At 34.9% G+C, this 22,799-nt stretch overlaps 1 protein-coding gene and 1 non-coding gene across 2 annotated transcripts; one reads left to right on the forward strand and one right to left on the reverse strand.

The window, feature by feature from the left end:
* The first annotated feature begins 1,441 nt into the window (after window positions 1-1,441).
* LOC136809174 (small ribosomal subunit protein mS25-like) lies at window positions 1,442-10,415 on the forward strand. The gene is made up of 4 exons (XM_067065691.1): window positions 1,442-1,622; window positions 2,679-2,785; window positions 3,240-3,330; window positions 9,504-10,415. The coding sequence occupies exons 1-4, from the start codon at window positions 1,495-1,497 to the stop codon at window positions 9,679-9,681; spliced, it is 504 nt and encodes a 167-aa protein (XP_066921792.1). The 5' UTR covers window positions 1,442-1,494; the 3' UTR covers window positions 9,682-10,415.
* Trnas-gcu (transfer RNA serine (anticodon GCU)) lies at window positions 8,367-8,448 on the reverse strand. The gene has a single exon. It is a non-coding gene; the product is annotated as a tRNA-Ser (tRNA).
* Window positions 10,416-22,799: the final 12,384 nt, after the last annotated feature.

A 22,799-nucleotide genomic window follows, 5' to 3' on the forward strand; every position in this document is an offset into this window, starting at 1 on the left:
GGGGTCTTTCAAACATATACACAAACTAAAATAAAAACAAACCTTTCGCTGTGACGCACTGAATATACAAAAGTGTCAACTACTGTAAACTGAGAGATTTGATACACTGAACCAATTGAACCAAAACATTAATTGCTTCTTACACAAAACATAATTTCTTATTACAAAATTGTTACATTTTAAACATGAGCATCAGATTCAGAATAAAAGATAGAATTATTTTTACAACTCACACTTTTTTATCACATTAATTGATATCTTGACATTTTAGTCATCTTGTCTTGTTATGGCAAAGTATCTCATATCCAGTTTCTAGTTGTAGTGATTACTCGCCTTTCGTATTCACTACCTTTCTGGTCAGCATCTACACAGCATCTGGTGAGTTTTTCTGCTGTTTTCATTTGTTCTTTTTCATAGGCATAGGTTAGGTTTTTGTCTGGCCTCTGGTCTTCTAGCTGTTTGGCCTCATTTTTCTCTTTCTTTTTGCCATTTTTCTGTTTTACACATTTTTAGGTTAAGTTAAGTTAGGATTTAAGTTCTAGAATTTTCTGTACTGTAAGTTTGTCATTAATTTTTCTCATATTTATCTGAGTTTAATCATTTCCGTTAATTAGTCAATTAGTCATATTTTCTCTAATTAGGATCAAATTTTGTCTTGTCAAATATTTATGAATTTTTCGTTTTTCTTTCTTCATTCAGTTTGAATGTATCTATTCTCGCATTCGACCCTCTCGCGCCAAGATTATTCCGGACATACCCCAGGTGCGATCTAGGCCCACAACCCTTTTTATCAGCTGTAATTGATATAAATGTTGAAACTGTTTTTCTTTGCTTAATGGTCAGAGAGGGATTATTCTTTTTCAATCAGTGATTCAAGCTTTCATATTATTCCTTTCTCTAAAAAAGGTTGTCAAAATTAGACAAGGGATGTCGATATTAGACCAAATTACGGTAGCAGTTATTTGGGGGTCGGATTTTGGACCACTCACGGTACTTTCAAACAAAAAATATATTGACAATGAATGGGTAAGCTTTCTAGAAATCCAAACATACATACATCCAAACATGGTTCCCTCGCTCATATCAAGGCGGCCCGGGACGGGGGTAAGAGAATTAAAGTTTCTAAGTAAAATCTTAATAATTGTCACCCAAAAAAGTGCCTTTTTTAACCATTCCTTTTAAATAGATAGTCCCAGCCTTATCCCTCCTTCAGTAAAGCTTTTTATACCTTTCGCAAGTCAGGAATCTCACGTGTCTTTGCAAGTTTTCATTTCCCGAAAATGGCCTCGCAAAAGTTAATCCGATTAAAGTGATGAGAAGTAGTAGAGAAGGAAAAGTTGCTATTTTTGATGAATTTCTTGAATCCTTGAAAGTTTTAACGATTTCCCCTGTTATTGTATCAAAACTGTCATTGATTCAACTTTTTTTGTATTGTAGGCAAATTAAAAAAAGACTTATACAAACAAAACGAAAGGCCAATCAGAACCATCAATTATGGGGAAAGGGCGTTTTCCTTTCCGAAGAACAGTAGAATTTTTGAGTGGCGGCAAATTAGTACTTCAAAAACGTGTCAAAACCGTGGCAGTATCGTTCACAACTCAAAAAGAAAGCAAAGGATTAAGGTACATAATTTTAATTCTATATTGGGCTATTCCAGAAAAAAATTGTATCCCCTATGTTGAGGAGGTCTTTTTTTCAAAGTGACCCCCTGACTGGATTTTTTCCTCCACTTTTTCAGGACCTCCTTAGATTTTTTTCTCTCATTTTCTGGACCAGCCTGGATTTTAATCCTCGTTTTACTGACCACCCTGGATTTTCAACATTATTTTACTGACCACCCTGGATTTTTTACGTCCAAAAAACTAGACCACCCTGGATTTTTATTTTCCAGACCTCCTCAACATAAGGGGTACAAACTATACTGGAATAGCCTATTTTACAGCTGGGTGTCCACTGGAAGGAAATTTTTTTGTCGCAAAAAATGAATCCTTCAATTTATTTTTGTCAACAGGTATTTCCTACACACTTACTTACTTTCAGTACCCAGCTCAATAGTAGTGCTAGTATCATCATCTCAGATATCTGTACAAACTGAAGGGCTAGATATCTTGTTTCAAGATGTGTCCTGAAAATGTTAAGCCAAGTTATGACGAGCTTTAACACGATTTGATTGATTGATTGATGATTGATTGATTGATTTGAGCCTTTTTTCTTACAATATGTTTAACTTAACTCAAAGATTCCTTCCATGGTCCTTTTAATATAAGCCTTCCTTCCTTCCATGGTCCTTCTTAGTAAGTCCACCAAATATTTTCAATAAATAACAATAACATCCTCAAGAAAATTTAGAATTTAAGATCTTCGTACCTCATTCGTACCTCCCGTTGAAATTCTATTGTTTTCAAGTAGAAACTAAAAATTACAAACTATCTTATAACTAGATATCAAATATCTTGACTGTAAAAAGCAGGAAGCCAGTAAAATTTGGAGGTTCTGCTTAGGACTATGGATGGAAAAAATCTTTTGGTTAAATTTCATTTTTTACCTGGTTAACAAGATACTTGATTGAAGTAAATAAACGTTAACTTGTCTTTTAGTCGTTTTATAAAGCTTTCATTTCTTTGTATTCATGGCCAACAAATTGAAGTCGTAATTTACATCTTCTTTTATATTTGCAGGGACTTCGTACTAAGGGACTTGCCACAGATACAATACAAAAACCCAAACAAGCAATTTGTCTGTTTTCGAAATCGACACGAATTCCCACACATTACGTTGTATTATGGTAAGCTGTTTTGGACACTATCCACGTAGGCTTGGGGGGGGGGCTAGGGCTGGAGAATGTTGAGCATGTATGAACCGGACTTGTCTGTACAAAATTTTCAATCTCAGCATGGTTCTTAAAAAAAGAAGCCTTGTGATTATTGTGATTAAAAAGTCTTATTTGTAAATTACCGGGTTTCACTTTTCTACTTTTTACCTTCTTACATCTTTAAAGGTTTTGTTTTTAAATAAGAGTGATATCGTTTGCTTGCTTACTCATCAATTTTAATTCACAAGCTTTTTCATATTGGATTGATACGGATGTGGAGAAAAGGAAAAGAAAAACATTTTTTTGCTTATATAATATAACAATAGCAAGACACTGTCCTGATATGAAACATGTGTCTGATATGAAACGGGAACACTTAAATGTAAAAATAAAACCTTTAAAATGAATAAAATCCTTTTGATTTTAGATGGTGGTGAAAGGCAACTGATCGATGTTTACCAAAAATCTGCCGATGACATTTTGAATCTGGTTGAATTGGCAGGTGCTGCCACTGAAAGGTAAAGAGTAATATTTTTAATCCAAATTTCGTTCCCTACCATCAAGGTAATGCGTCACCAATTATACATTTCTGTCTTAGAAGATCCAAAATTGGGTGATTTAAGAGCCCCCCCCCCAAGCAGCTTGCGTGATGACGTAATAGGGACTTTTTTGTAGCGTGCCACGTGATTTGGAATTTTTTTTTCGTGATTGCGTGATTAGAGGTCAAAAATGTGATCGTGATTTGAAAAATTTTTGAGCCATGATACGTGATTTGGACTTTTTCAAAGGGATGCGTGATTATGCTGATTTTCGTGATCGAAGACAAAAAATTGCGTGACCGCTTGGGGGATGCCTCATTTAAGAGTCTTTGAAGCCTTAAGACTTTATTTTATTTTTTCTTATATAAAGAACGTATACTACAGCATTCTCCATGTTTTTAAATGAAAGGTTTTTACTTCTTAACAATTTAAAAACAATGTCGAGCCTGATATTACTCAATTTCAAGCAATATAGGGGTCAAAGTACTTTAGGCGTACAAACTTTCGCGAGCAGAAACTTTCGCAAGGTCGAAAAATCGCGACATTTACTTTCGCGAATTTGTGGAAAAAATGTTTTTCGCGAGCATAAACTTTCGCGAATCGTTGGATAAAAATGAGAATTTTAGAATAAAAATAGCCTTAAAAGTGAAAAATATTCCTTTAATCTGCTAAAGACGGTTACTCTTCGACTTTACAAAGGCATTAAAGGATGATAATATGTCGAAAATTTGATATTTATTACGATTTCGAGGTTTTATGGATTTCCGATTTTTTTGAGAATTTTTCGCGAGCATAAACTTTCGCGAATAGCCCTGCTAGGAATTTTCAAAGCATTTACTTTAGCGAAAAAGGCCAAAATTCGCGAAAATCGCGCGACAGTTTCTGTTCGCGAAAGTTTTTACGCCTAAGGTAGTAAAAATTTGGTATAACGCCTAAAATACCTCGCTTACATCCAAGCTTATAAAATGCACAAGTGTTCTATCAAGTTCACAAATTTCTATGTACATCTAAAAAATTAGCTTTTTCGGGGCTAATAATCGAATTAAAAACATTCTAAAAACATAATAAAATGCATAAAAATCTACGTCATTCCAATTTTGGATAAAAGTAATTTTGATGAATCTAATTTGTCATAAGTCCTGGTTTCTTTAGAGCAAAAAATGATGCTTCAAGATTTTTATGAGTTTTCTAATTGTTTGGGGCATCGAGGACAATTTTCATTGCACATCGAACGAAACTTATATTGTTTTATCATATTGTACCGTCTGTTCTAAGAAAATTGGCAGCTCGCATATTTTGATACATTGCTCTTGAAGGAGAAAAGATACGATTAAAAGTAATAATTCGTTGAAAAGATAATCTTAAGCGGCTGATTCTAAGACTTTAAAACCTTCAGAGAATTTCGAGCCCAGTAGAAAAATTTTTTATCTGAAAACATATTTGAAATCAACGAAGTTTGTAGTTTCAGAAAAGTATAAATTCCAAATCTCTGGTCCAGTAGTAGACGATCCTATCGTCTACACAAGATCACTAAAAAAGGGAATAGTTTAGGAGAGGCGTGATAAATTCGGGTGGAGTAAGCAGTGGCGGAGATGTTTACAGTGTAGACGATACCAATTTGGCGCAAAAGCAAAAAAACTGAAAAAAGCCGTGGATTTGCCTTTGCGTATTATTGACGATTCGGTTCGGTCATTTTCAAAACATTCGAAAACGCACAACAGCATCAACTTTTACTTTTCTATGGCTGAAGGAATTTCTTGCATGAAATTCTTTTCTTTATGGGTTTATTTTGTAGCTCAAATTTAGAATTTTAGTTTGCAATTTATTTGCAACAAGTATTTAAATTTTAAGAGCCATGCTTCATATGTTTAACATACTTTGACTTCAGAAATAATCACCACAAAGACTAACAGGTTTGTTGTTAATATTTTTTACTTCCAACCTTCATTTTTCTTCTTTTTAACTACAGTAATTTAACTCAAAGACACAACACTTGCTGTACATTTAGTATCATTTTACACATTTCCCTTCTGATAAAAACAGCCTTTTACCTTCTTTTCAATACTCCCTATTTTTGTTTTGTTAGAAATTCTACAAGTTACTAATTTTTAACTTATATTTTTTATATTTGACATGTTCTGTAGTATAGAAGTATAATTATAGCCACAGGAAACATTTTGAAGTTTTTAATTTTTGTTTGTCTGGAAGATGGTATCAATTTGAAGGTAGACTATGTGCTTCTGGCAGCTAGAAAAGAGTTTTATTCTGATACAAAAAATCATTACAGGATAGTTTGACAATTGAAGACAATTTGTTTACAATATTTTCCACCATATTCTATATTTAAAGATAATTATATTCTGGCCTTAGGTGGAAGTTGTAGACGTTCATGGTACAGCAAGATGCTGTTATTGCTACCATACAATGCTACTTGAAAGTCTTATCCAAATCCCAGCTGGAAAAAATGATTATTTTCTCAGACATATCGTACTACTTATTCTACAAATGGCCTTTCAATTGCTTTTAATCGGCTGATTGGAGTAAAAACTGAGCTTTTTCAGGGTTTCGAGAAATTAAACCAAAAAATGCCAGAACAAATTCTCACCCTAATTAAAATCCCTGAAGTAATCTCTATAATTAAAAATTTATTTTTTTCTGATTTCCTATATAAATTTTAAAAAATAAGGATAAAATTTTAGTTTTAGTTCTGTTTTGCTAACTTCTTTATATAAACATTAAACTGTCTGCTATTGCAAAACCATATTTTACTTATTACCATATTAACTTATGTAGCATTAAAATTACCATAAATCCTAGAGCACTCTTCAAATTGACTTCAGATCTGGTGTGTATACTCTCTGTACAGACTGGAAGAAATTTGCAAATAAAAAATGCCCAAAAGATACCCCAATCAAAATCTTGTTTTTTCAGCAAAGGGCGACAACAGTCAGACAGTTTCTTTTTTCAAACAGCTAAATTTCTTGTTAAAAAATTGCTAAAATTGGCATAATTCTGGAATTTTTTACATGATATATAAACATTCCTTTGCCACACAATTCACCAAATTTTGTTTGAGATATTCATTCAATCTGAAGTTATTTATAAAAAAATATAAGTCAAAAAATTATATATATGAAATATTTTAATTCCCGCAACCCAAGATTATGCTAAAAAATTTTGTCGCTGAATGTCTTGACCTGTAGTAGAATAGTAAAGGAATAACAATTGTTTGAGAATGTGTAAGTACAATTTTTACATTTTACCCTAACCACAACAAGTAGAAAACAACAAATTAGTCACTTATATAGAAAAATTTCTCAAAAATTAAATAAATAGGTTCAATGTACGGGTAGCAACATGAGTATTCACAGCTTGCATTTGGCAGTACCATTTTTGATTGTTTTGACTGGTTATTATTCTTCATTTAACGTACAGAACAATTTTCAAACCACGTTCTACTGGTTCAATTTCACAAATTTCTCAAATTACATAAAAAATAACACGAAATAATTTTATAAAAAGGTATATATATATATATAAGTAGTAGGGAAACTTATTACCAAAACCTTTTTGGTGATTTCACAAAAACATTTTTGGTTAACTCTTGATATGCACCATTGTCGTCCACAGCTGATTGGTTGAAAGTGACGTATTGACTTATTTTACGTCACTTACAACGAATCACCTATTGGGTATATACATGATGTAATGTCAGAAGACCTTGGAATGGCACATATCATGAATTTGCAGTGAATAGGTGCAATTCATGAAAAATTTCAACCTTTCACACCGTGAATTTGCCAAAAAATTATGATGACTTTTAAACGTTTTGTTTTTCATGTACTCGTACATCTGGAATTAACTGAATATAGACTACGTTCTGGTTCAATTAATTGCCCCTACCTAACCTAAGATTCACCCTCTTTTTATTTTTCCAGAAAAATCTCAAAGAAGCTTGTCCATGTCCATTGAAGTGGCAATCTGAACACCCAATAAATAAGAAGAATTAGAATTTGTAACCCCAGTTCTAAAAGGTTCTATTCCTAGAAACTTGGGAAAATAAATTACTAGATTTGAAACAAACATGAAAAAATATACATGAAGGAAAGTATTTTCAATCAAAAATCAAAAAGTAGTTTGAGGTATAAAGTAGTTGAGAATAGAGTGAGAGCTCGTGCACATAAACCACATAAAAGCACAAGCTGAAAATTTTAAGGAATGGAAAGAATGGAAAACATACCTGATTGAAATGGAATCTTGAGTGGAAAGTCAGTCAGGTTGTTGTTCATATTCAAAAAGATTTTTCCAAAAGCAAATCTTGAGGAATCTAATCCCTACTGACACACTAAAGACTTATTTACTGTACACAAAAATTCATGCATAAAATAGACTAATAAAAGTAGAAATAATTGTTCTCCACCATGAAAATAAATCTCATAAAAACAATCTGAGTGAAATTTCATCAGCCATCTTTCTCAAACGTTTAGCTGTTTGCACTGTTTGCACTCAGTTCGAACAAAAAACGCAAACGGAAAATCTCGAAATCCCGCTGACCTCTCTCAGAGGTCAGTCAGGCAAAATCGTTTGAGTGAAGATGCGCCAAATTGGTATCGTCCGTTTCTTCGAAACTCTCCCGCCGATTTTTTTCCGTATACCGCCATAACGCCATACCGCCATTTTTCCCGCCTTTATTATCACTGTAAACGGACGATAACATCGTCTAGTCCAGTAGAAAAAATCTTATTTTTTTCATCTTAATTTTCGGACCTACCTGGATGTCCTATAAATTAAACTTTTTTCATCCTGATTTTCGAAATTTTTGAAAGATTTTGAAGTCTTACAATCATCCACTTAAGATGATCTTTTCAACAATAAGGTAATACTTTCAATCATGTCTTTTCTCCTCCAAGAGCAATGTATCAGAATGATGTGCAGGCTGCCAATTTTTTTTGGAACAACTTTTACTGTCTAAATCCAGTTTAGGTTAATTTGTTTCTTATTCCGCGAAAATCGTCCGACGAGGATGGGATTCGAACCCACGCGGGCAGAGCCCAATGGATTAGCAGTCCATCGCCTTAACCACTCGGCCACCTCGTCTTGAAAAAATTGCTGAGAAAGATACTTTATGAATTAAATCAATAAATAATTTATTGGTTTCTAAGGTGTCAAATTGTTTGCTATGTGAAATTTACTAAATCCTTTAAAGAATGTCATCTTTAGATAAATACTGAAAGTAATTCAAAGTACTTGAATGGCTTGAATCTGATAGACTAGGGTCTACTTTGAACAAGATGGAGTTTTTACAAGCTCTTATGTGATTTGGTTGGTTGTTAACCAGTAATAAAACAATTTTGTTACTTTTCTAAAAAACGTGTCATTTTTATTACTTCAAATGACCAATTATTAAGATATCTTATATTATAAAAACTCCATCTCACCTGGTCAGCTTCTGGCTGAACTTTGCTTTCCAATAATTGATAAAGTTTGATGATGCTGAGTCCAGTGAAGTAGACTAGGTGCACATGACAAGAAATTGCAATCCCCTTTTTTCAAATAAAACCGTTCCTTCAAGCTATTTTTAAGTAATAGAATAGAGTACGCGCTATCATAGTCATTATAAAAAAACACTGGTCTGGCAATGTATTGTTTTAGCTTTATTGTCGAATTTTCTTTTGTTATAAATAAAAGGCAAGTTGCGATTTGCATACTTTTTGATCACGTTACCAAATTCTCCTTTTGGGATTGGTCTAAATTTCAATCACATGATCAAAAAGTATGCAAAATAAAGTCGATTTGCGAACACAAGCTCTATCTGTTAACAATAGAAAGAAACAAAAGCCTTCCAGACCGGGGTTTTTTATAATGACTATGGCGCTATCTAGTCTATCAAGTGGCTATTACATTGTTTTTGTTTTACAACGCATTGATAAATATATATCAAAAGACATTCTTGATGACATTCTATCAGTTGTCTATGAAGGACTATTAACCCGATATTGCAAGTTTTGGAGATGTGTGCTCCGTTTTTCTTGTTCCGACCTTATATACCTCTCTATCGACTTTCTTTTGGCAATTCTTATGCCTTATGGCTGATACTTTTAAGTTTGAAAGTTCATTTTTCAATGAGAACTCTTTTTTCTTTTCATTTCCAGTGAAATTCTTCAAAAGCAAGAAGTAGAATACCCTGGTCGTATCAATCCGGCAAACTTCGGCAAATATGGACATTGTTTTTGCATTTGTGAAAAACCAGGCCAAGTACCATGCCCATCGAGAGTGAAATTCGATAAACCAATCAAATGGTGGCACGATAAAGAATCAGCAGCACAATAATCCAGTAAACATTCAATGAACAATTTGCGATATTTTGGGGGATGTATCATCATAGTCCCCTGTAGACACGAGATTCTCAGGAAAAATGAGCTGATCACTTGGGTGTGGAAAGTGCATTTCACATATTTCACATTCATTTATGATGAAGAATTTAAAAATTGTTTGGGTAATACACCATCATAGCTGCCTGTAGTCATAAAATTCACAGGAAAAATCAGATCACTTAGGCGTGAAAAGTGTATTGCACGCTTTGGAACATACAAGAAGTTCATCCTGGTGGAAAAATCATTCACGTTTCAAGCACAGTCTGCACACAACGTTGTTTCAAGGTTTATCTAACGTTCACAACGTCCATGAACGTTGGAACAACGTTGTGTGCCAACTGGGAGGTGTGAAATTTACCTTTCCCATCCAGGGAAACGATCTGCTCAATTTTCATGTGAATCTTGTGTCAGCAATTAACGAAAAAGAGTTTTAGTTTTTCTGACGAAGTTAATCTACATATTTGCGGTGGTCTGTAAAATACACACCGAAGGGAGTTGGATTGGATTACGTGGAATGGTTCTTCTATACGACGATCGGAAACTAACAAATTGAGTATACGTACATTCGATGATTGAAACATGATTGAACGCGTGTTATGTTGCGAACAGCGATTTTTTAAGTTGCATATTTGGATTCTTTAAATAAGTGGCTCAAATGAAATCTTTGACTTATGGTCAAAATGATAGATATAAATAAATGATAAATTAAAATAAAATTAGATAATTGTTTTACTGACAATACTTAAGGGGGGTGGGTTGAAGTCAAATTGTTTTTAAAACATTTCCAGATTCTATTTTAACCAGTAATCTAAATCAAAAATTCAAATTCCTTGAAGTCCCTTATTTTGCACATGATTTGAAAATTCAACATATACCCCTGTCTCACAGAATCGGTAGAACTTTTTCCCACAGCGGGGGTAAAACCCCCGTAAAAGCCCTATCGAAATCCCAAAAGAAATTCTATAGTTTCAAGCTTAAAAAATGCAATAAGGATGGTTTTAGAGTGCAATTATTTTTTTCTCCCACAGAGTGCCCTATTACTACTTTCCTTAGTTTTATTTTAAGGCGAGCGAATTTTTCATTTTATCTATGAATTCGAGCCGAGCTTTTTGTGTCTTTTTATCTTCTATTTCGCATCTTTCTCAAAATGTACCGGGTGACCCACGAAAATGTATAATGTATAGTTTGGAGGGTAACTGTGTCCGAAAAAAATGACTTTTTACCTCCATATCTCGATAACTACTTTTCCAAAATAAAAAAATGATACATCAAAATTAAGTTTGCTTTTCCTCTTTACCATGAAAAAAGAAATTAGTTAAAATTCAATTTTTTTTCGGACACAGTTACCCTCCAAACTCTTATACTTTTTTGTGGGTCACCCTGTAGTAGTTTTTGCTGCCTTTTTAGGAGGTCTTATACTTTGATCGTAGAAATTCTAATTTTAGACTAATTTTAGTGTATATTAGCGAGTCAGGAAAATCTTGATTTTTTTGGGATATATTTTAGCGAATCACGATTTCAAAAAATTTTGCGTGGATAAATTTTAGCGAATACTCGTATTACATTATTGATAGGAAATTGATTGAATTCGTTTTCTAGCATTTCTTTGCACTGAAACCCTTTATTTATTATTATTGATAAAAATGTATCAAAGCAATAAAACCAGAAATTTCGTGCGGATAAATTTTAGCGATCTGGCGATTCGGCATGTTTTAGCAAGATTTATTTTAGCGAAAATAGGGAAAACTCGCTAAAACGCTGAAATTAGTCTCACTAAAATTTCTACGATTAAAGTAGGTGAAATTCTACTAAAACTAAAACTAAAACTAAAATTCATTTCCTTGTACGTGATAACACTTCTACTAGACTATTACTACAAGGAAAAACATAACCCGAAGATCAGCATCCTTCTTAGTTTTTAAATAAAAAACAACAAGAAAGTATTCATAATGCGGAATATTTAATGAGTTATAAAATGTACAAGGGAAATAAAATTGATATAAGCTAAAAAATGACTGAATGAAAAGAACAAAAGAGTGTCAATTGTCAGGGGCCTATCCAAACAATTGAAGTTCTTTTGAAGCTTTCAACCCGTCATTAATCTTTGGCCTTAGTTTTTTAATGTAAAATGCTTCTAAAAAGGCCAATTGCGACCAATTATCATTCGAATCTAAGATTTTACAATTATTCAAAACAGCGTTCAAAATGTGTTCTTTATGGTTAATCCCTTGTGATTCTCCAAACAACTGTGCGAGATTAAACATGTCAGTCAAATCGTGAAAACTACTACAGTTATTTAAATGATGATCATGGGTTTGTCGACTCGTTTCCCATTTCAATCATGCGGGTTTTGAAACAACGGTCGGTCTTTCCAACATACCTTTCACCGCAACCAGGCAAACAATTTCGTAAATAATCTTAGCTTTGTGTTCTGTTAAAACTTTGTCTTTAGTTGGGCAGAACATGGCTAACTTTTTTGATTGATAGAGCGAAAACTTTACAACATCGGGTTTAACGTATCTTCCACATTTACGAATAAGTGATTTAACTAAGCGTTCACCATCGAGACCAAGATAAGGAACGTTAACGAAGATTTTGGTGATATCATCGACACTATTCTCATCATCAGTTACGGAGGGAGATTTTTCTCTGTTTGACGTTTAATTATACAGTTTACTAATATGTGAATGGGTAGCCATTCCAAGAAAGGTACTGTCTAACAATTTTGATTTGTTGTTTGAAGAGTGATTGATTCGAACAAATTTTATGAGCACGATTAATCAAAGAGTTAACCAAGAAAATTTTGAAGTTCCATGGGGTTTGACTAGAAAAATCGCTGTATTGGCCTGTGTGAGTAGGTTTGTAATATATATCAGTTGTTGTACCATCAATTTTTATGTCTAGGAAGTGGACATCTTCATTATCAAAAGTGTCTACTGTAAACTGTAGGTTGTTATTGAAAGAATTGAATTTATTGAGAACAAAAGGTATGTTTTCATGTTTCATAAGCATCAAGGTATCATCAACAAATCTCATGTAATGTTTGACAAAATCGTTTTTGATAAGGGACCGTGTACAAATATTGTTCCACTTTTCAACGAATTTACACGATTTCTTTCGTTTCCCAAATGATTTTAATCGTTTAAGAATCGTACCAATTTAAAGCAATGTCAGGCTGAAACGTTATGGAACGATTTTAAACGTTTTTCTTTGAACAAAAAGTGGTAAAACGATTGAAAAGAAAGTCTTCAAGTTCAAACGATCTCCTAATCAATTAAACGAATTTGAAACTATCAAAACGAATTTGAAACTATCAAAACGAATTTGAAACTATCAAAACGAATTTCTTACCTCTAAAATCATACCTCTAAAACGAATATCTAAACTATTAAACGAAATCTAAACTAGTAAACGATATCTAACCGATATCTGAAATATTAAACGAATATCTAAACTATTAAACGATTACTAGCTAATAGTCAATGCTACGATGCGCCCGTTGCTAAAAGTATTATTCTGGAATAAAATTACCGGATGTAGTACTCTATCTCATTGTTGGATACGTAAAATGCGACTTTTTAGTCAAAGCACTCGTTATACATTTTTGGAAAACTAAGGGGTAGGGGAATCAAAATAGCATGGACATTCACACCGACAATTAAGAGTCCACATAGTTTATATATATGGACCTATGCATAGTCTCTCCACTCTTGTACCTTTACTTGGCCTTGTATGGTACACGAACTGATTTTTGATGAATTTTAATCGAGCAAAAACGATTTCATTTTATTGAAACGTTTTGCCTTCGGATGGAACGTTTTTCTATTTAAAAGAACGATCTATATAAACTAAAACTAAGAACACCAAAACGTTTTGAGAACACCAAAACGATTTTGAGAACCAAAAACGATTTTGAGAACACAAAACCACCAAAACGATTTAGAGAACACCAAAACGATTTTGAGTACACCAAAACGAAATCTGGATATTTAAGACGATTGTAAACGATTTTCAAGATTTAAAACGAATGAAAACGAATTCCTTTTCATAGTTTGTCAGTCATCGTTTAGAAAACGATTTTTCTTCAAATTCTTGGCTACTAAATCGTTTCATACCTTTTCACTATACGATTTTTTCTCAAACGATTAAAACAATATTTGTACACGGTCCCTAAGATCATCAATCACATCTTTTTCGAATTCGGTCATGATAATATTAGCTAGAACAGGACCAAGAGACGAGCCCATAGAAACACCATCAATTTGCTCAAAGAGTTTATCGTTGAAAGTGAAAGCAGTTTTCTTACAGGCGTCATTCAAAAGTTTTTTCAGAGTTCGCTTTTTCAGTTTAGTATCGATGAGTTTTTTATCATATACTCGAGTGAGGATGGTATCAATAGTTTTCTTTAGAGGGACGTTTGTAAAAAGGGAAACAACGTCAAAAGAGACATACTTGTAACCCTGTTCAAAAAGTTCTGTAGGAATAACATTAATTCGATTGGCAGCATCAAACGAATCTTTCAATCTTGTATTTTTTGAAATTGTCTGGTACTGTTGGATTCTAGACTATTACTATGTCAAAGAAATTGTAAGAAATAATATCCTTCCAAAAGCCGAAAAACATTTCGAAAAGAATTTCGCTTTTGAAACTCTTCCGTAGACTATGTTATAGTCTAAGACGAATCACTATCTAAGAAAAAAGCCCAAAGCCGAAGAAATGTCGCAAACGGGTTTTTTTTGCCGAAAAGAGTTAACAGTCGGTAGAGTTGCCAGTTTCTTCGAAACTCTCCCGCCGATTTTTTTCCGTATACCGCCATAACGCCATACCGCCATTTTTTCCCGCCTTTACTATCACTGTAACGGACGATAAGATCGTCTACTCTTCCGTAGCTTTCTTCTTTGGTGATAAGGTTTTCAGCCTACTGGGCGGGCTCGACAAGTTTTTGACGTTTCGAGCGTATAGACCTAATCGGAGTTTTTGATTTTTCTAAAACAGCGATGCATTGTGGGATTGTTTCGGGGGGTATTACAATAGGATTTCCTCGAGGCGAAGAATTCCTCTGTCAGTGTCAATCAGATTTTCCTTTTGCATTGGAGAGTGCGGGGGTTACATATATAGGATGATCATACTGGACTGACTGTACTGAAAGCTAAAAGATGTCGAGCTGTATACTATAAAGGCTCTTCACAACATATCCGAGAAACGCCCCGCTCTCTCCGGATGTCGCCCGAAGAATATTTTCGCGCCCAAATTCTGTGTATTTTCAGGAACTGAATTTTGCTGTTTGATGGCTCAGCAACTTCTTCAAACATGGCGCGAGTTTGCAGCGGCAAGAACAGCGGCATGCAATTCATTGACTTGACTGCTTTCGATGTATGTATAAGAATCCATATTTTTTGGTATCGTAAGTTTGATGAAGGACAAAGGATCACTGATATTCTTTTATCTTTAATGTAGCCAAAGGTTTAAGCTCTCTGGTGATATACCTCAAGTTTCTGGGATATAGATTATATATATAGAGGATTCCGATTGTACCTACCTTTGATTACCTTTGATATGTTTCAGCAAATTCTCTGCTCACTCAACCCGTGGGGTCCGGTGTTGACCATTTCAACAATTTGAATTCGAGTCAGCCATCCTGTAAGGGAGATAGGCAGGGAGCAGTGGCTGGTCGGGAACATCTTGCAGAAATTGATCAAGTTGTTTTTTGAAGGAATTTTTGGAACATTTGGTCATGTCACGTATTTTTCTTGGTAACACATTGAATAGTCTTGGACCGGTGGTCTGAAAGGCAGCTCTTCCAAATGTTCTTGTTTGTTGTATTCACTGGTTTGAGTGGGCATTTCTTCCCAGGCGTTGGTTTGTATATGAATAAATACCGCCTTCCCCTTCACCATAGTTAAAATTTGGAACCAGTTGTTCGATTATACACCATGTATATATAATTTGGTATCTTTCGCGTCTTCTCTCGAGACTGTACATGTTGAGGTGTTTGAGCTTCTCCCAATAATTCAAATTGGGTGGAAGTTGGATCCCTTTTATAAAGGATTTTTGCAGATACTCCAGTTCTTGCATCAGGGATCGCTTTTGTAGGAGACCATAGCTGGGAGCAGTATTCCAGATGTTGAAGTACCAATGTCTTCCAAAGAGTGATCATTACTGATTTATCTCTGGACTTGAAGGTTCTGTATATCCAGGCACTTATACCCTTGACTCTGTCAGTGATCGTTTGAATGTGCATTTCATATGACAGGTTGTTTGATAGCAAGATACCCAGGTCTTTCACAGCACTTTTTATTTCGATTGGCTGCTGTACATCTGATTTGTAGACTGAGTGTACTTTCAGTTGTTCATTTTTTTCCGTATGCAATGTGTTCAACTTTTTTCCATTGAGCTCCATATTGTTGATGGATGTCCAGTCATAGACAACGTCTAGATCATCTTGAAGGAGACTCACATCTGCAGCGCAAGATATTGCCTTCTAAGTCTTGTGTCGTCAGCAAAAGATGAGAGGATGGAATGTTAATCTTTTCGTTTATGTCACTAATCATTACCAGAACAAGAGGGGGCCCAGAACTGAGCCTTGTGGAACTCCGCCTTGTAACTTTCGCTTCATCTGATAGGAACGTTTTTATGGAAACTTTTTGGTATCTCTCAGTAAGGAAGGATTGTATCCAGTTTCAATAGTTGTCCTTTGATTCCATTGATTTTTAGCTTGTGTTGTAGCAAGATGTGATGGTCCACCTTGTCAAAGGCCTTGCTGAAAGTCAAGGTAGATTACATCAACATTTTCATTGTTTTGTAGGCGAGATATCAGTCTTTCTACATGAGCCAATAGTTTGACTCAAGCAAGATCGCCCTGGTCTGAAACCATGTTGTGTTGGATTGTATAGGTTGTTTTCTTCAAGGTGGATTTGCAATTTCTCTCTGACTATTTTCTCAAATATTTTAGTGGTAATTGATGTGTCAGCGCAACAGGTCGATAATTCTCTGGTAAACCTTGATCTCCTTTCTTGAATATTGGTGTAATGTGGCTTGTTTTGAGAATTTCAGGTGTGATTCCTTTGTCAAAGTTGTTTTGCCATATCATCTTAAGTGGCTTAGAAAGTGATTTCTTGCACATTTTGAAAAACTTTGCTGGCAAGCCATCTGGTCCGGCTGACGAGTTGGCTGGAATAGTGTCAATTTGTTGGATGAAATCATCTTCTGTGAAAGTAATGTGCTCAAGGGTTGAGGAGTCTTTTGTCTCATTTGAATTCAGAAAACTGTAGTCTGTTTTTGGGAGTGGTAAATACTGAACAGTATTGCTTTTGTAAGATGTTTGCCATCTCTTGTGAGTCAGTTGTTAATTTGTTGGTGGTTGGATTTTTCAGTGGGCCAACTTTAGGTTTAGTTTTTGTGAATCTTTTTTGCATAGGAGTAGAAGTATTTAGGATTGCTTTTGATTTTGAGTGAGGCATCCAGCTCTGCTTTATCGCGTTCATTTTTGTGGAATTGCTGTAGCATCAGTTCAATGTCAATTAGTTTCTGATTTGTTTTATTGGTTTTGAAATTCTTTTTGGAGAGTCTTTTACGTTTTCTCATAATAATACGACGATCTCTTGGAATCTTTGAAAATTTTTTTGGAGGTTTTCTCTTTGGCAAATGGTTTTTCACAATCAGAAGACATTTTTCAAGGAAGTTGGCATATTGACGATTTGGGTCATATAGATTTGTGTCCAGTTCTTGAGACCAATTAATCTCTGTTAATTCTTTGTTAATAATTTCCCAGTCAATTTTATCACTTTGGAAGTTGTAGAGGTCAAATTTGCTTATTAAGTTACGTTCTTCAGTTTCTCCGAATTGATTATCAAAATTCAGATGTGTTGTAACATCTACAACAAGATGATCTGAATAAATAGTAGGTGAGCATGTGTAATTAAATACAGTGTCTGTGTTGTTTGTGAATAGAAAGTCTAAAATATTACCATCACGGTGTGTTGATTTGTGTATCAGTTGATTAATGTGCAAGTCTGCTTTAAAAACATTTAAAAACGTCCAGAAGCTGTTTATTGCAATTTCGTGTTGGGGTTGAAGTCTCATCATTAAGAGGTGTGTGTGGTATGTTGAAATCCCCAAGGATGTATGTGTCAGGTGTACAATCAGTAATTACTATCAATTTTTGCTATCATTGCAGAAAGGAGTTCTTGTAATTCAGGTGCTTCAGATTTGTGGTCTGGATTGTTGGGTTGTCTGTAGATAACACAGAGAAGAATATTAAATTTTTTTGATAAAAGCATCAATGCTTCATTTACTCCGTTCGAGAATTCGAAAATGGGCTCGAAGAATGGTGCAATGTCATTACGCACATAAAATGCAACGCCTCCGCTTGCTCTGCCATATTTCGATTTTACTCTGTCTCTGTTTTTCTTAAAAAAAGTGTAATTTTCAATATCAAGTTCTCCTTTTTTGTGATTGTCCGTTAACCAGGTTTCGGTTAAGCCTAAAAACAGTTGTTTTGAGCTGTTTGTAAGATCTTTGAGGTAGGGTACAGATGAAGGTTTTGTTTGTGGGCAAAGTCCTTGTATATTGACAAACGAAAACATATTCAGTGTAGGTTTAGAAGTAGTTTTGGTAGTCGGGTCAGCATCAGTAAGGGCAGTCACTGTCCCAGTAGATTCCTTGGAAATGTTGGTTCCATTGTGGGGTGCTGGGGTGGTAGATGATGTAGACGATTGAATGTTTGTTGAGGTTGATGTGACAAATCGTGGTTCCTGAATTGTATTTGTTGGTTTTGGTTGCTGAAACAATTGTTCACAAGAGAGATTATTTCTGTGCGAAAGTTGTCCAGGATTGCGAGAAAATCCTGAGGTTCATCATTACGATTGTTTTGCTTTTTCTGATATCGTTTGGTTCCCTTAACATGCGTGAATTTGCAGTCAAGATTAAAGCATTCCCCTCTTGTAATAGATGATGAGCACATCCTCGGGTGGAAGCTTTGGCACTTGGTACCTAGGTTGCAGCCTCTTGGTTGTTTGTTGCCATATTTGAGCAATTTTGTACAGGCTCTAGGATGGATAAATTGACAGTCTCGGCCTTCAGTCCATATTTACATTTTCCTTTTATGTAGAAGCGACATATTTGATCATTTGTCTTTGATTTGGTCTGAGATCTTGATCCAGGATATTGGGCGTGATCGTTGTTGCTGTTGTTCAAGTTGATTTCATTTGGTGGTCCGCCAGCTGTTTGGTTTATTATGTTGGAAGTATCGTCTTCTGTCATTGGTGCATTGATCTCATCGTCCTCATCTACTACACTCCAAGTAGATTTGTCCTGGGATTCAGTTGATCTTGGTGTTTTGTTTGGTGGATTCGGTGTGTTACTATCATGGGTGAAAGACACAGTGTTATCTTGGCAGGATTGACACAGGAAGATCATGCCTGGAATTTTGAAAAGTGTATCGCGTATTGCCTCGTTATGATCAACTAGGTTCATATCTTTCAAAAGATTCAGGTAGCACTCTCGGTGTACTTCTTGACCACATGATGCACACTGGAGAAAGGGTTCATCATTGAGTTTGATAACATAGGACATGTTGCAGATCTGGCATACATCTGGAAAAAAGCTTTTGACTTTGAGGCAGAGCTTTTGAGGCAGAAATTGTGTGTAGGGGTCGTTTTAGTCTGGAGACCATACTCTGTTACAACTAGCCGTATTGTATAAGGGTTGCGAAGCGATCCAGACTCCACCTCAGTTCGCAAGTTGCTAGCAAAATAAGAGAAACCTTACCTTAATGCCTCAAACACACCACATAATCCACGGAGGCACAACACCACCCACTGCCGCCCGCCGCGCATCGCTCTTTTTTTTTCTTCTAGTTATTCTAGTGTAAATGGTGCCTTAATAAAATCAAACGATATTAGTCGAACGTTCGAACATTTTTATTCGAATCACGAATCGTCTACGTCGAAATCATCAAAACATAAAAATAAAACAAAAACAAAAATGTACAAAGATGGCTTGTTGGTTCTTTGGCAGTTTTGATTTCTTTCTTGACAAATTCGACAAATTTGATTACCTCCTTACTTCTTTATCATAGAATATCCACTTGGTTTTGCAAGGTAAGTTTCGTTCATTAAAAGAGCACTCCCCGCCCGCCCGCGTGACTTGCAAAAACCTCTCATTAATTGACCTTATTTGATACTTGATACTTGCTGTTAAAAGTCAAGGGATGATGAAGATCCTTTCTGTCAACGTTCAAACTAATTTGTTTCCATTTAACAGCAAAATAAACATTTAAAACCGAAGAACCACTGGTTAGATTGCTTAGATGCGTGCCGCCCGCGCGGCGCGGCGGCAATTTGATCAAATTCAGATTCTAAGTCCGTGTTTCGGCTTCCGGTAATTTTGTTGCTGTACACTGCTAGGGTACACCATTTTAAAACAGCATTTTTCGCAGTCCTAGCTACCAAACCGAGAAAGTTTTCGTGGCTTCAAGCCAAACCATTCAAGGTCATTTTGATAAAATCATCGGTTTGAAGATGTGATTTATATAGCAAATTTTATAGCAAATTTTCGCTTGGGATAGAAGTTAAAGGTACGTGCACAATATAGCAAAACTGCTTCGCTCATAAAATTCGCTTCGCAAAAATATTTCTATCCTGTTAAAATCCCAACAACTTCACTGAAATACAGAGTATGGAATTATTGACTTGATTCAAATCACTTCAAATCACAAAAGAAAAAACCGTTATTTTTTCAAAACAATTCAAAAGCTTGCGCCACTTCTTGAAACAATAGAGCTGTTTGACGTCATACTTTTGTTTATCAAATCATAACAATAAGATATTAGCCAATAAAATTCTGCGATTAATTCTATCAGAGGGATTTCCCCAGACCTTACTTTTCAAATCCGAGCAGATCCGAACGAAAGAGAAAATATTCGAATCATAACAACAAAGGGTTTTCCGTCAGCATAAATAATAAGAAGATGCAACAGATCAGATAAAAAAACAACACAAACCTTCGAATGTAAAAAGATTCGAAATCTATTTTCTTTGATCTAGCTTCTGGATGAAGCTCTTTAATCTGTATTGGCTAGATATTGGCTTATCTAACAAAAAACCATTCACATGGTTACCCATGCTTTGTAAGAGAGAAAATCCGTTGAAATTTATTAGCAATTATTCGAAAAGATCTCTGAGAAAATCCAGAAAAATCTTGCTATAAAATTTACGTTTTCGAGTCAGAAAAGTAACATACGGAGCATTGAGTTTCAAGCCCGAAGGGCTAGAGGTCAATCTCTAACCTTTCTCAGGCAAGAAAAATTGAAGCCTTAAAATATGCGCCGTATTTTTGATGACGGATTGAATCTAGCAATTCCTTTGTTTTGGAGTGATATATTTTTCGAAATTATAAGCGGTAAATTTTAGTTTCAATCTGTCATTTGTGTAAAAACCAGGCGGGTCGCTCAAGGCCGTGCAACTTTGGTAGGATTTGTTGGCTTCAAATCCTACCAAAGAGATTGACCTCTAGCCCTTCAGGCTTGAAACTCAATGATACGGAGGAGACATTATACTACGTTCTGTAAAATACAACTATGAAAATCAAAATGGCGACAAGCATTTTCAGTGGATCATGGATTTTCTTCATCATCCAAAATTCAAATTTACAGCTTTCTACCCTTTATTTTCTGGTAGAAATTGGTATATTTGTTTTGTTGAAAGTATTATCTTTTAAATTCTCCTTATTAAAGGCTCTAAAATTGACATTTTTCAAATATTATGCATTATGCATTATGCAATATGCATTATGTTTTATGCATTTTGGACCTGCCGGTTCTTTAACCTCTCAAGTGCAGAGTTCAGCTATTTTTTCCTCAAGTCAAGTCCAGGTGTAATTAATCAAACCAATCGAACGGTATTTTTAATCGAACTTTGTCCAAATTAATCAAACTTTGTTGGCCGATTAATGTTCGACTTTTTTTAACCAGACCAAAACATAATAAATGAAATTTTGCATTTCATGAATTTCTTTAGTTTACAAAGTTCGGTTGTTGAACTTTAATCTAATACTCACAAATTTCTCAAAATACAAAGTTCGATTAAAGTTTGATTACTGAAATTGAACTTAATCGAACTTTTTTTTAAAGAGACCTCAATAGTTCAATTAGTTTGATTACATTAATCGAACTTAATCGAACTAATTGGACTTAATCGAACTTCAAGTCAAGTTTATCAAGTTTTGTCAAGTTTAATCGAACAAAAATTTGAGAAAACCTGAGCAACTGAAGGCCGCTCCACTTGCGAGTAATTCGAACATACATAAATATGACAAAACAACGAGCCGTTTGTCTGGGTAAAAACAAATGTGAAAGTCAGTCAAGAACAAGTGCAAATTAGGATACCTTCGGCAATCTCTCCTATATAGGAGAGTATCTTAAATTGGATACGAAAAAGTATCCAAAATAGCAATCAACATCCTAATTAGGATACAAAAAACCTGTATTTTTCACCAACCAGAGACATCCGCGCCATCTTACCACTTCCAAGATGTAAATAATAAGCAAATGAGATTGTGTACTGAATTTCATCGAGTTTGGCTGGCGGAATTCAAAACTATAGCCCAAAACCACTCAAAATGTGCTAACTAGCATACGCGAAAGCTTTTTTCGCGCGAAAATGACCAGGCCCCTTCCGGGCCGTTCTGTAAAAAGAAAAACAAATCTTTAGCTCGTGTTCGCAAAATTTTAGGCTCTGAGCGGCAGATTATTAAGGATGTTAATTTTCGAGGAACCCGCCAGAGAAATTACTTGAAATTTTGGTCAGTGGTGCAAATCTCGATGAAGAAAAGGTTTGCATAGTTTTCCAATCGCGGATCGAAGCAGTAACCTCAAAAATTCAGGTCAAAGTGTCTGCTCTCCTATTTAGGATACCTAAATCTCCAAATTAGGATACAACTCTCCTAAGTAGGAGAGATTGCCGACAGGTATCCTAATTTGCACTTGTTCCTGACTGAAAGTCATAAGTCAAAACCACTTGTTTTAAAACTGTGCGAAACGAAGCACAAAAATCAATGTGGCTGAAATATCAATAT

The sequence above is a fragment of the Clytia hemisphaerica genome, unplaced genomic scaffold (assembly GCF_902728285.1).
Source record: "Clytia hemisphaerica strain Z4C2 unplaced genomic scaffold, Clytia hemisphaerica genome assembly, whole genome shotgun sequence".
Classification (NCBI taxonomy): domain Eukaryota; kingdom Metazoa; phylum Cnidaria; class Hydrozoa; order Leptothecata; family Clytiidae; genus Clytia; species Clytia hemisphaerica.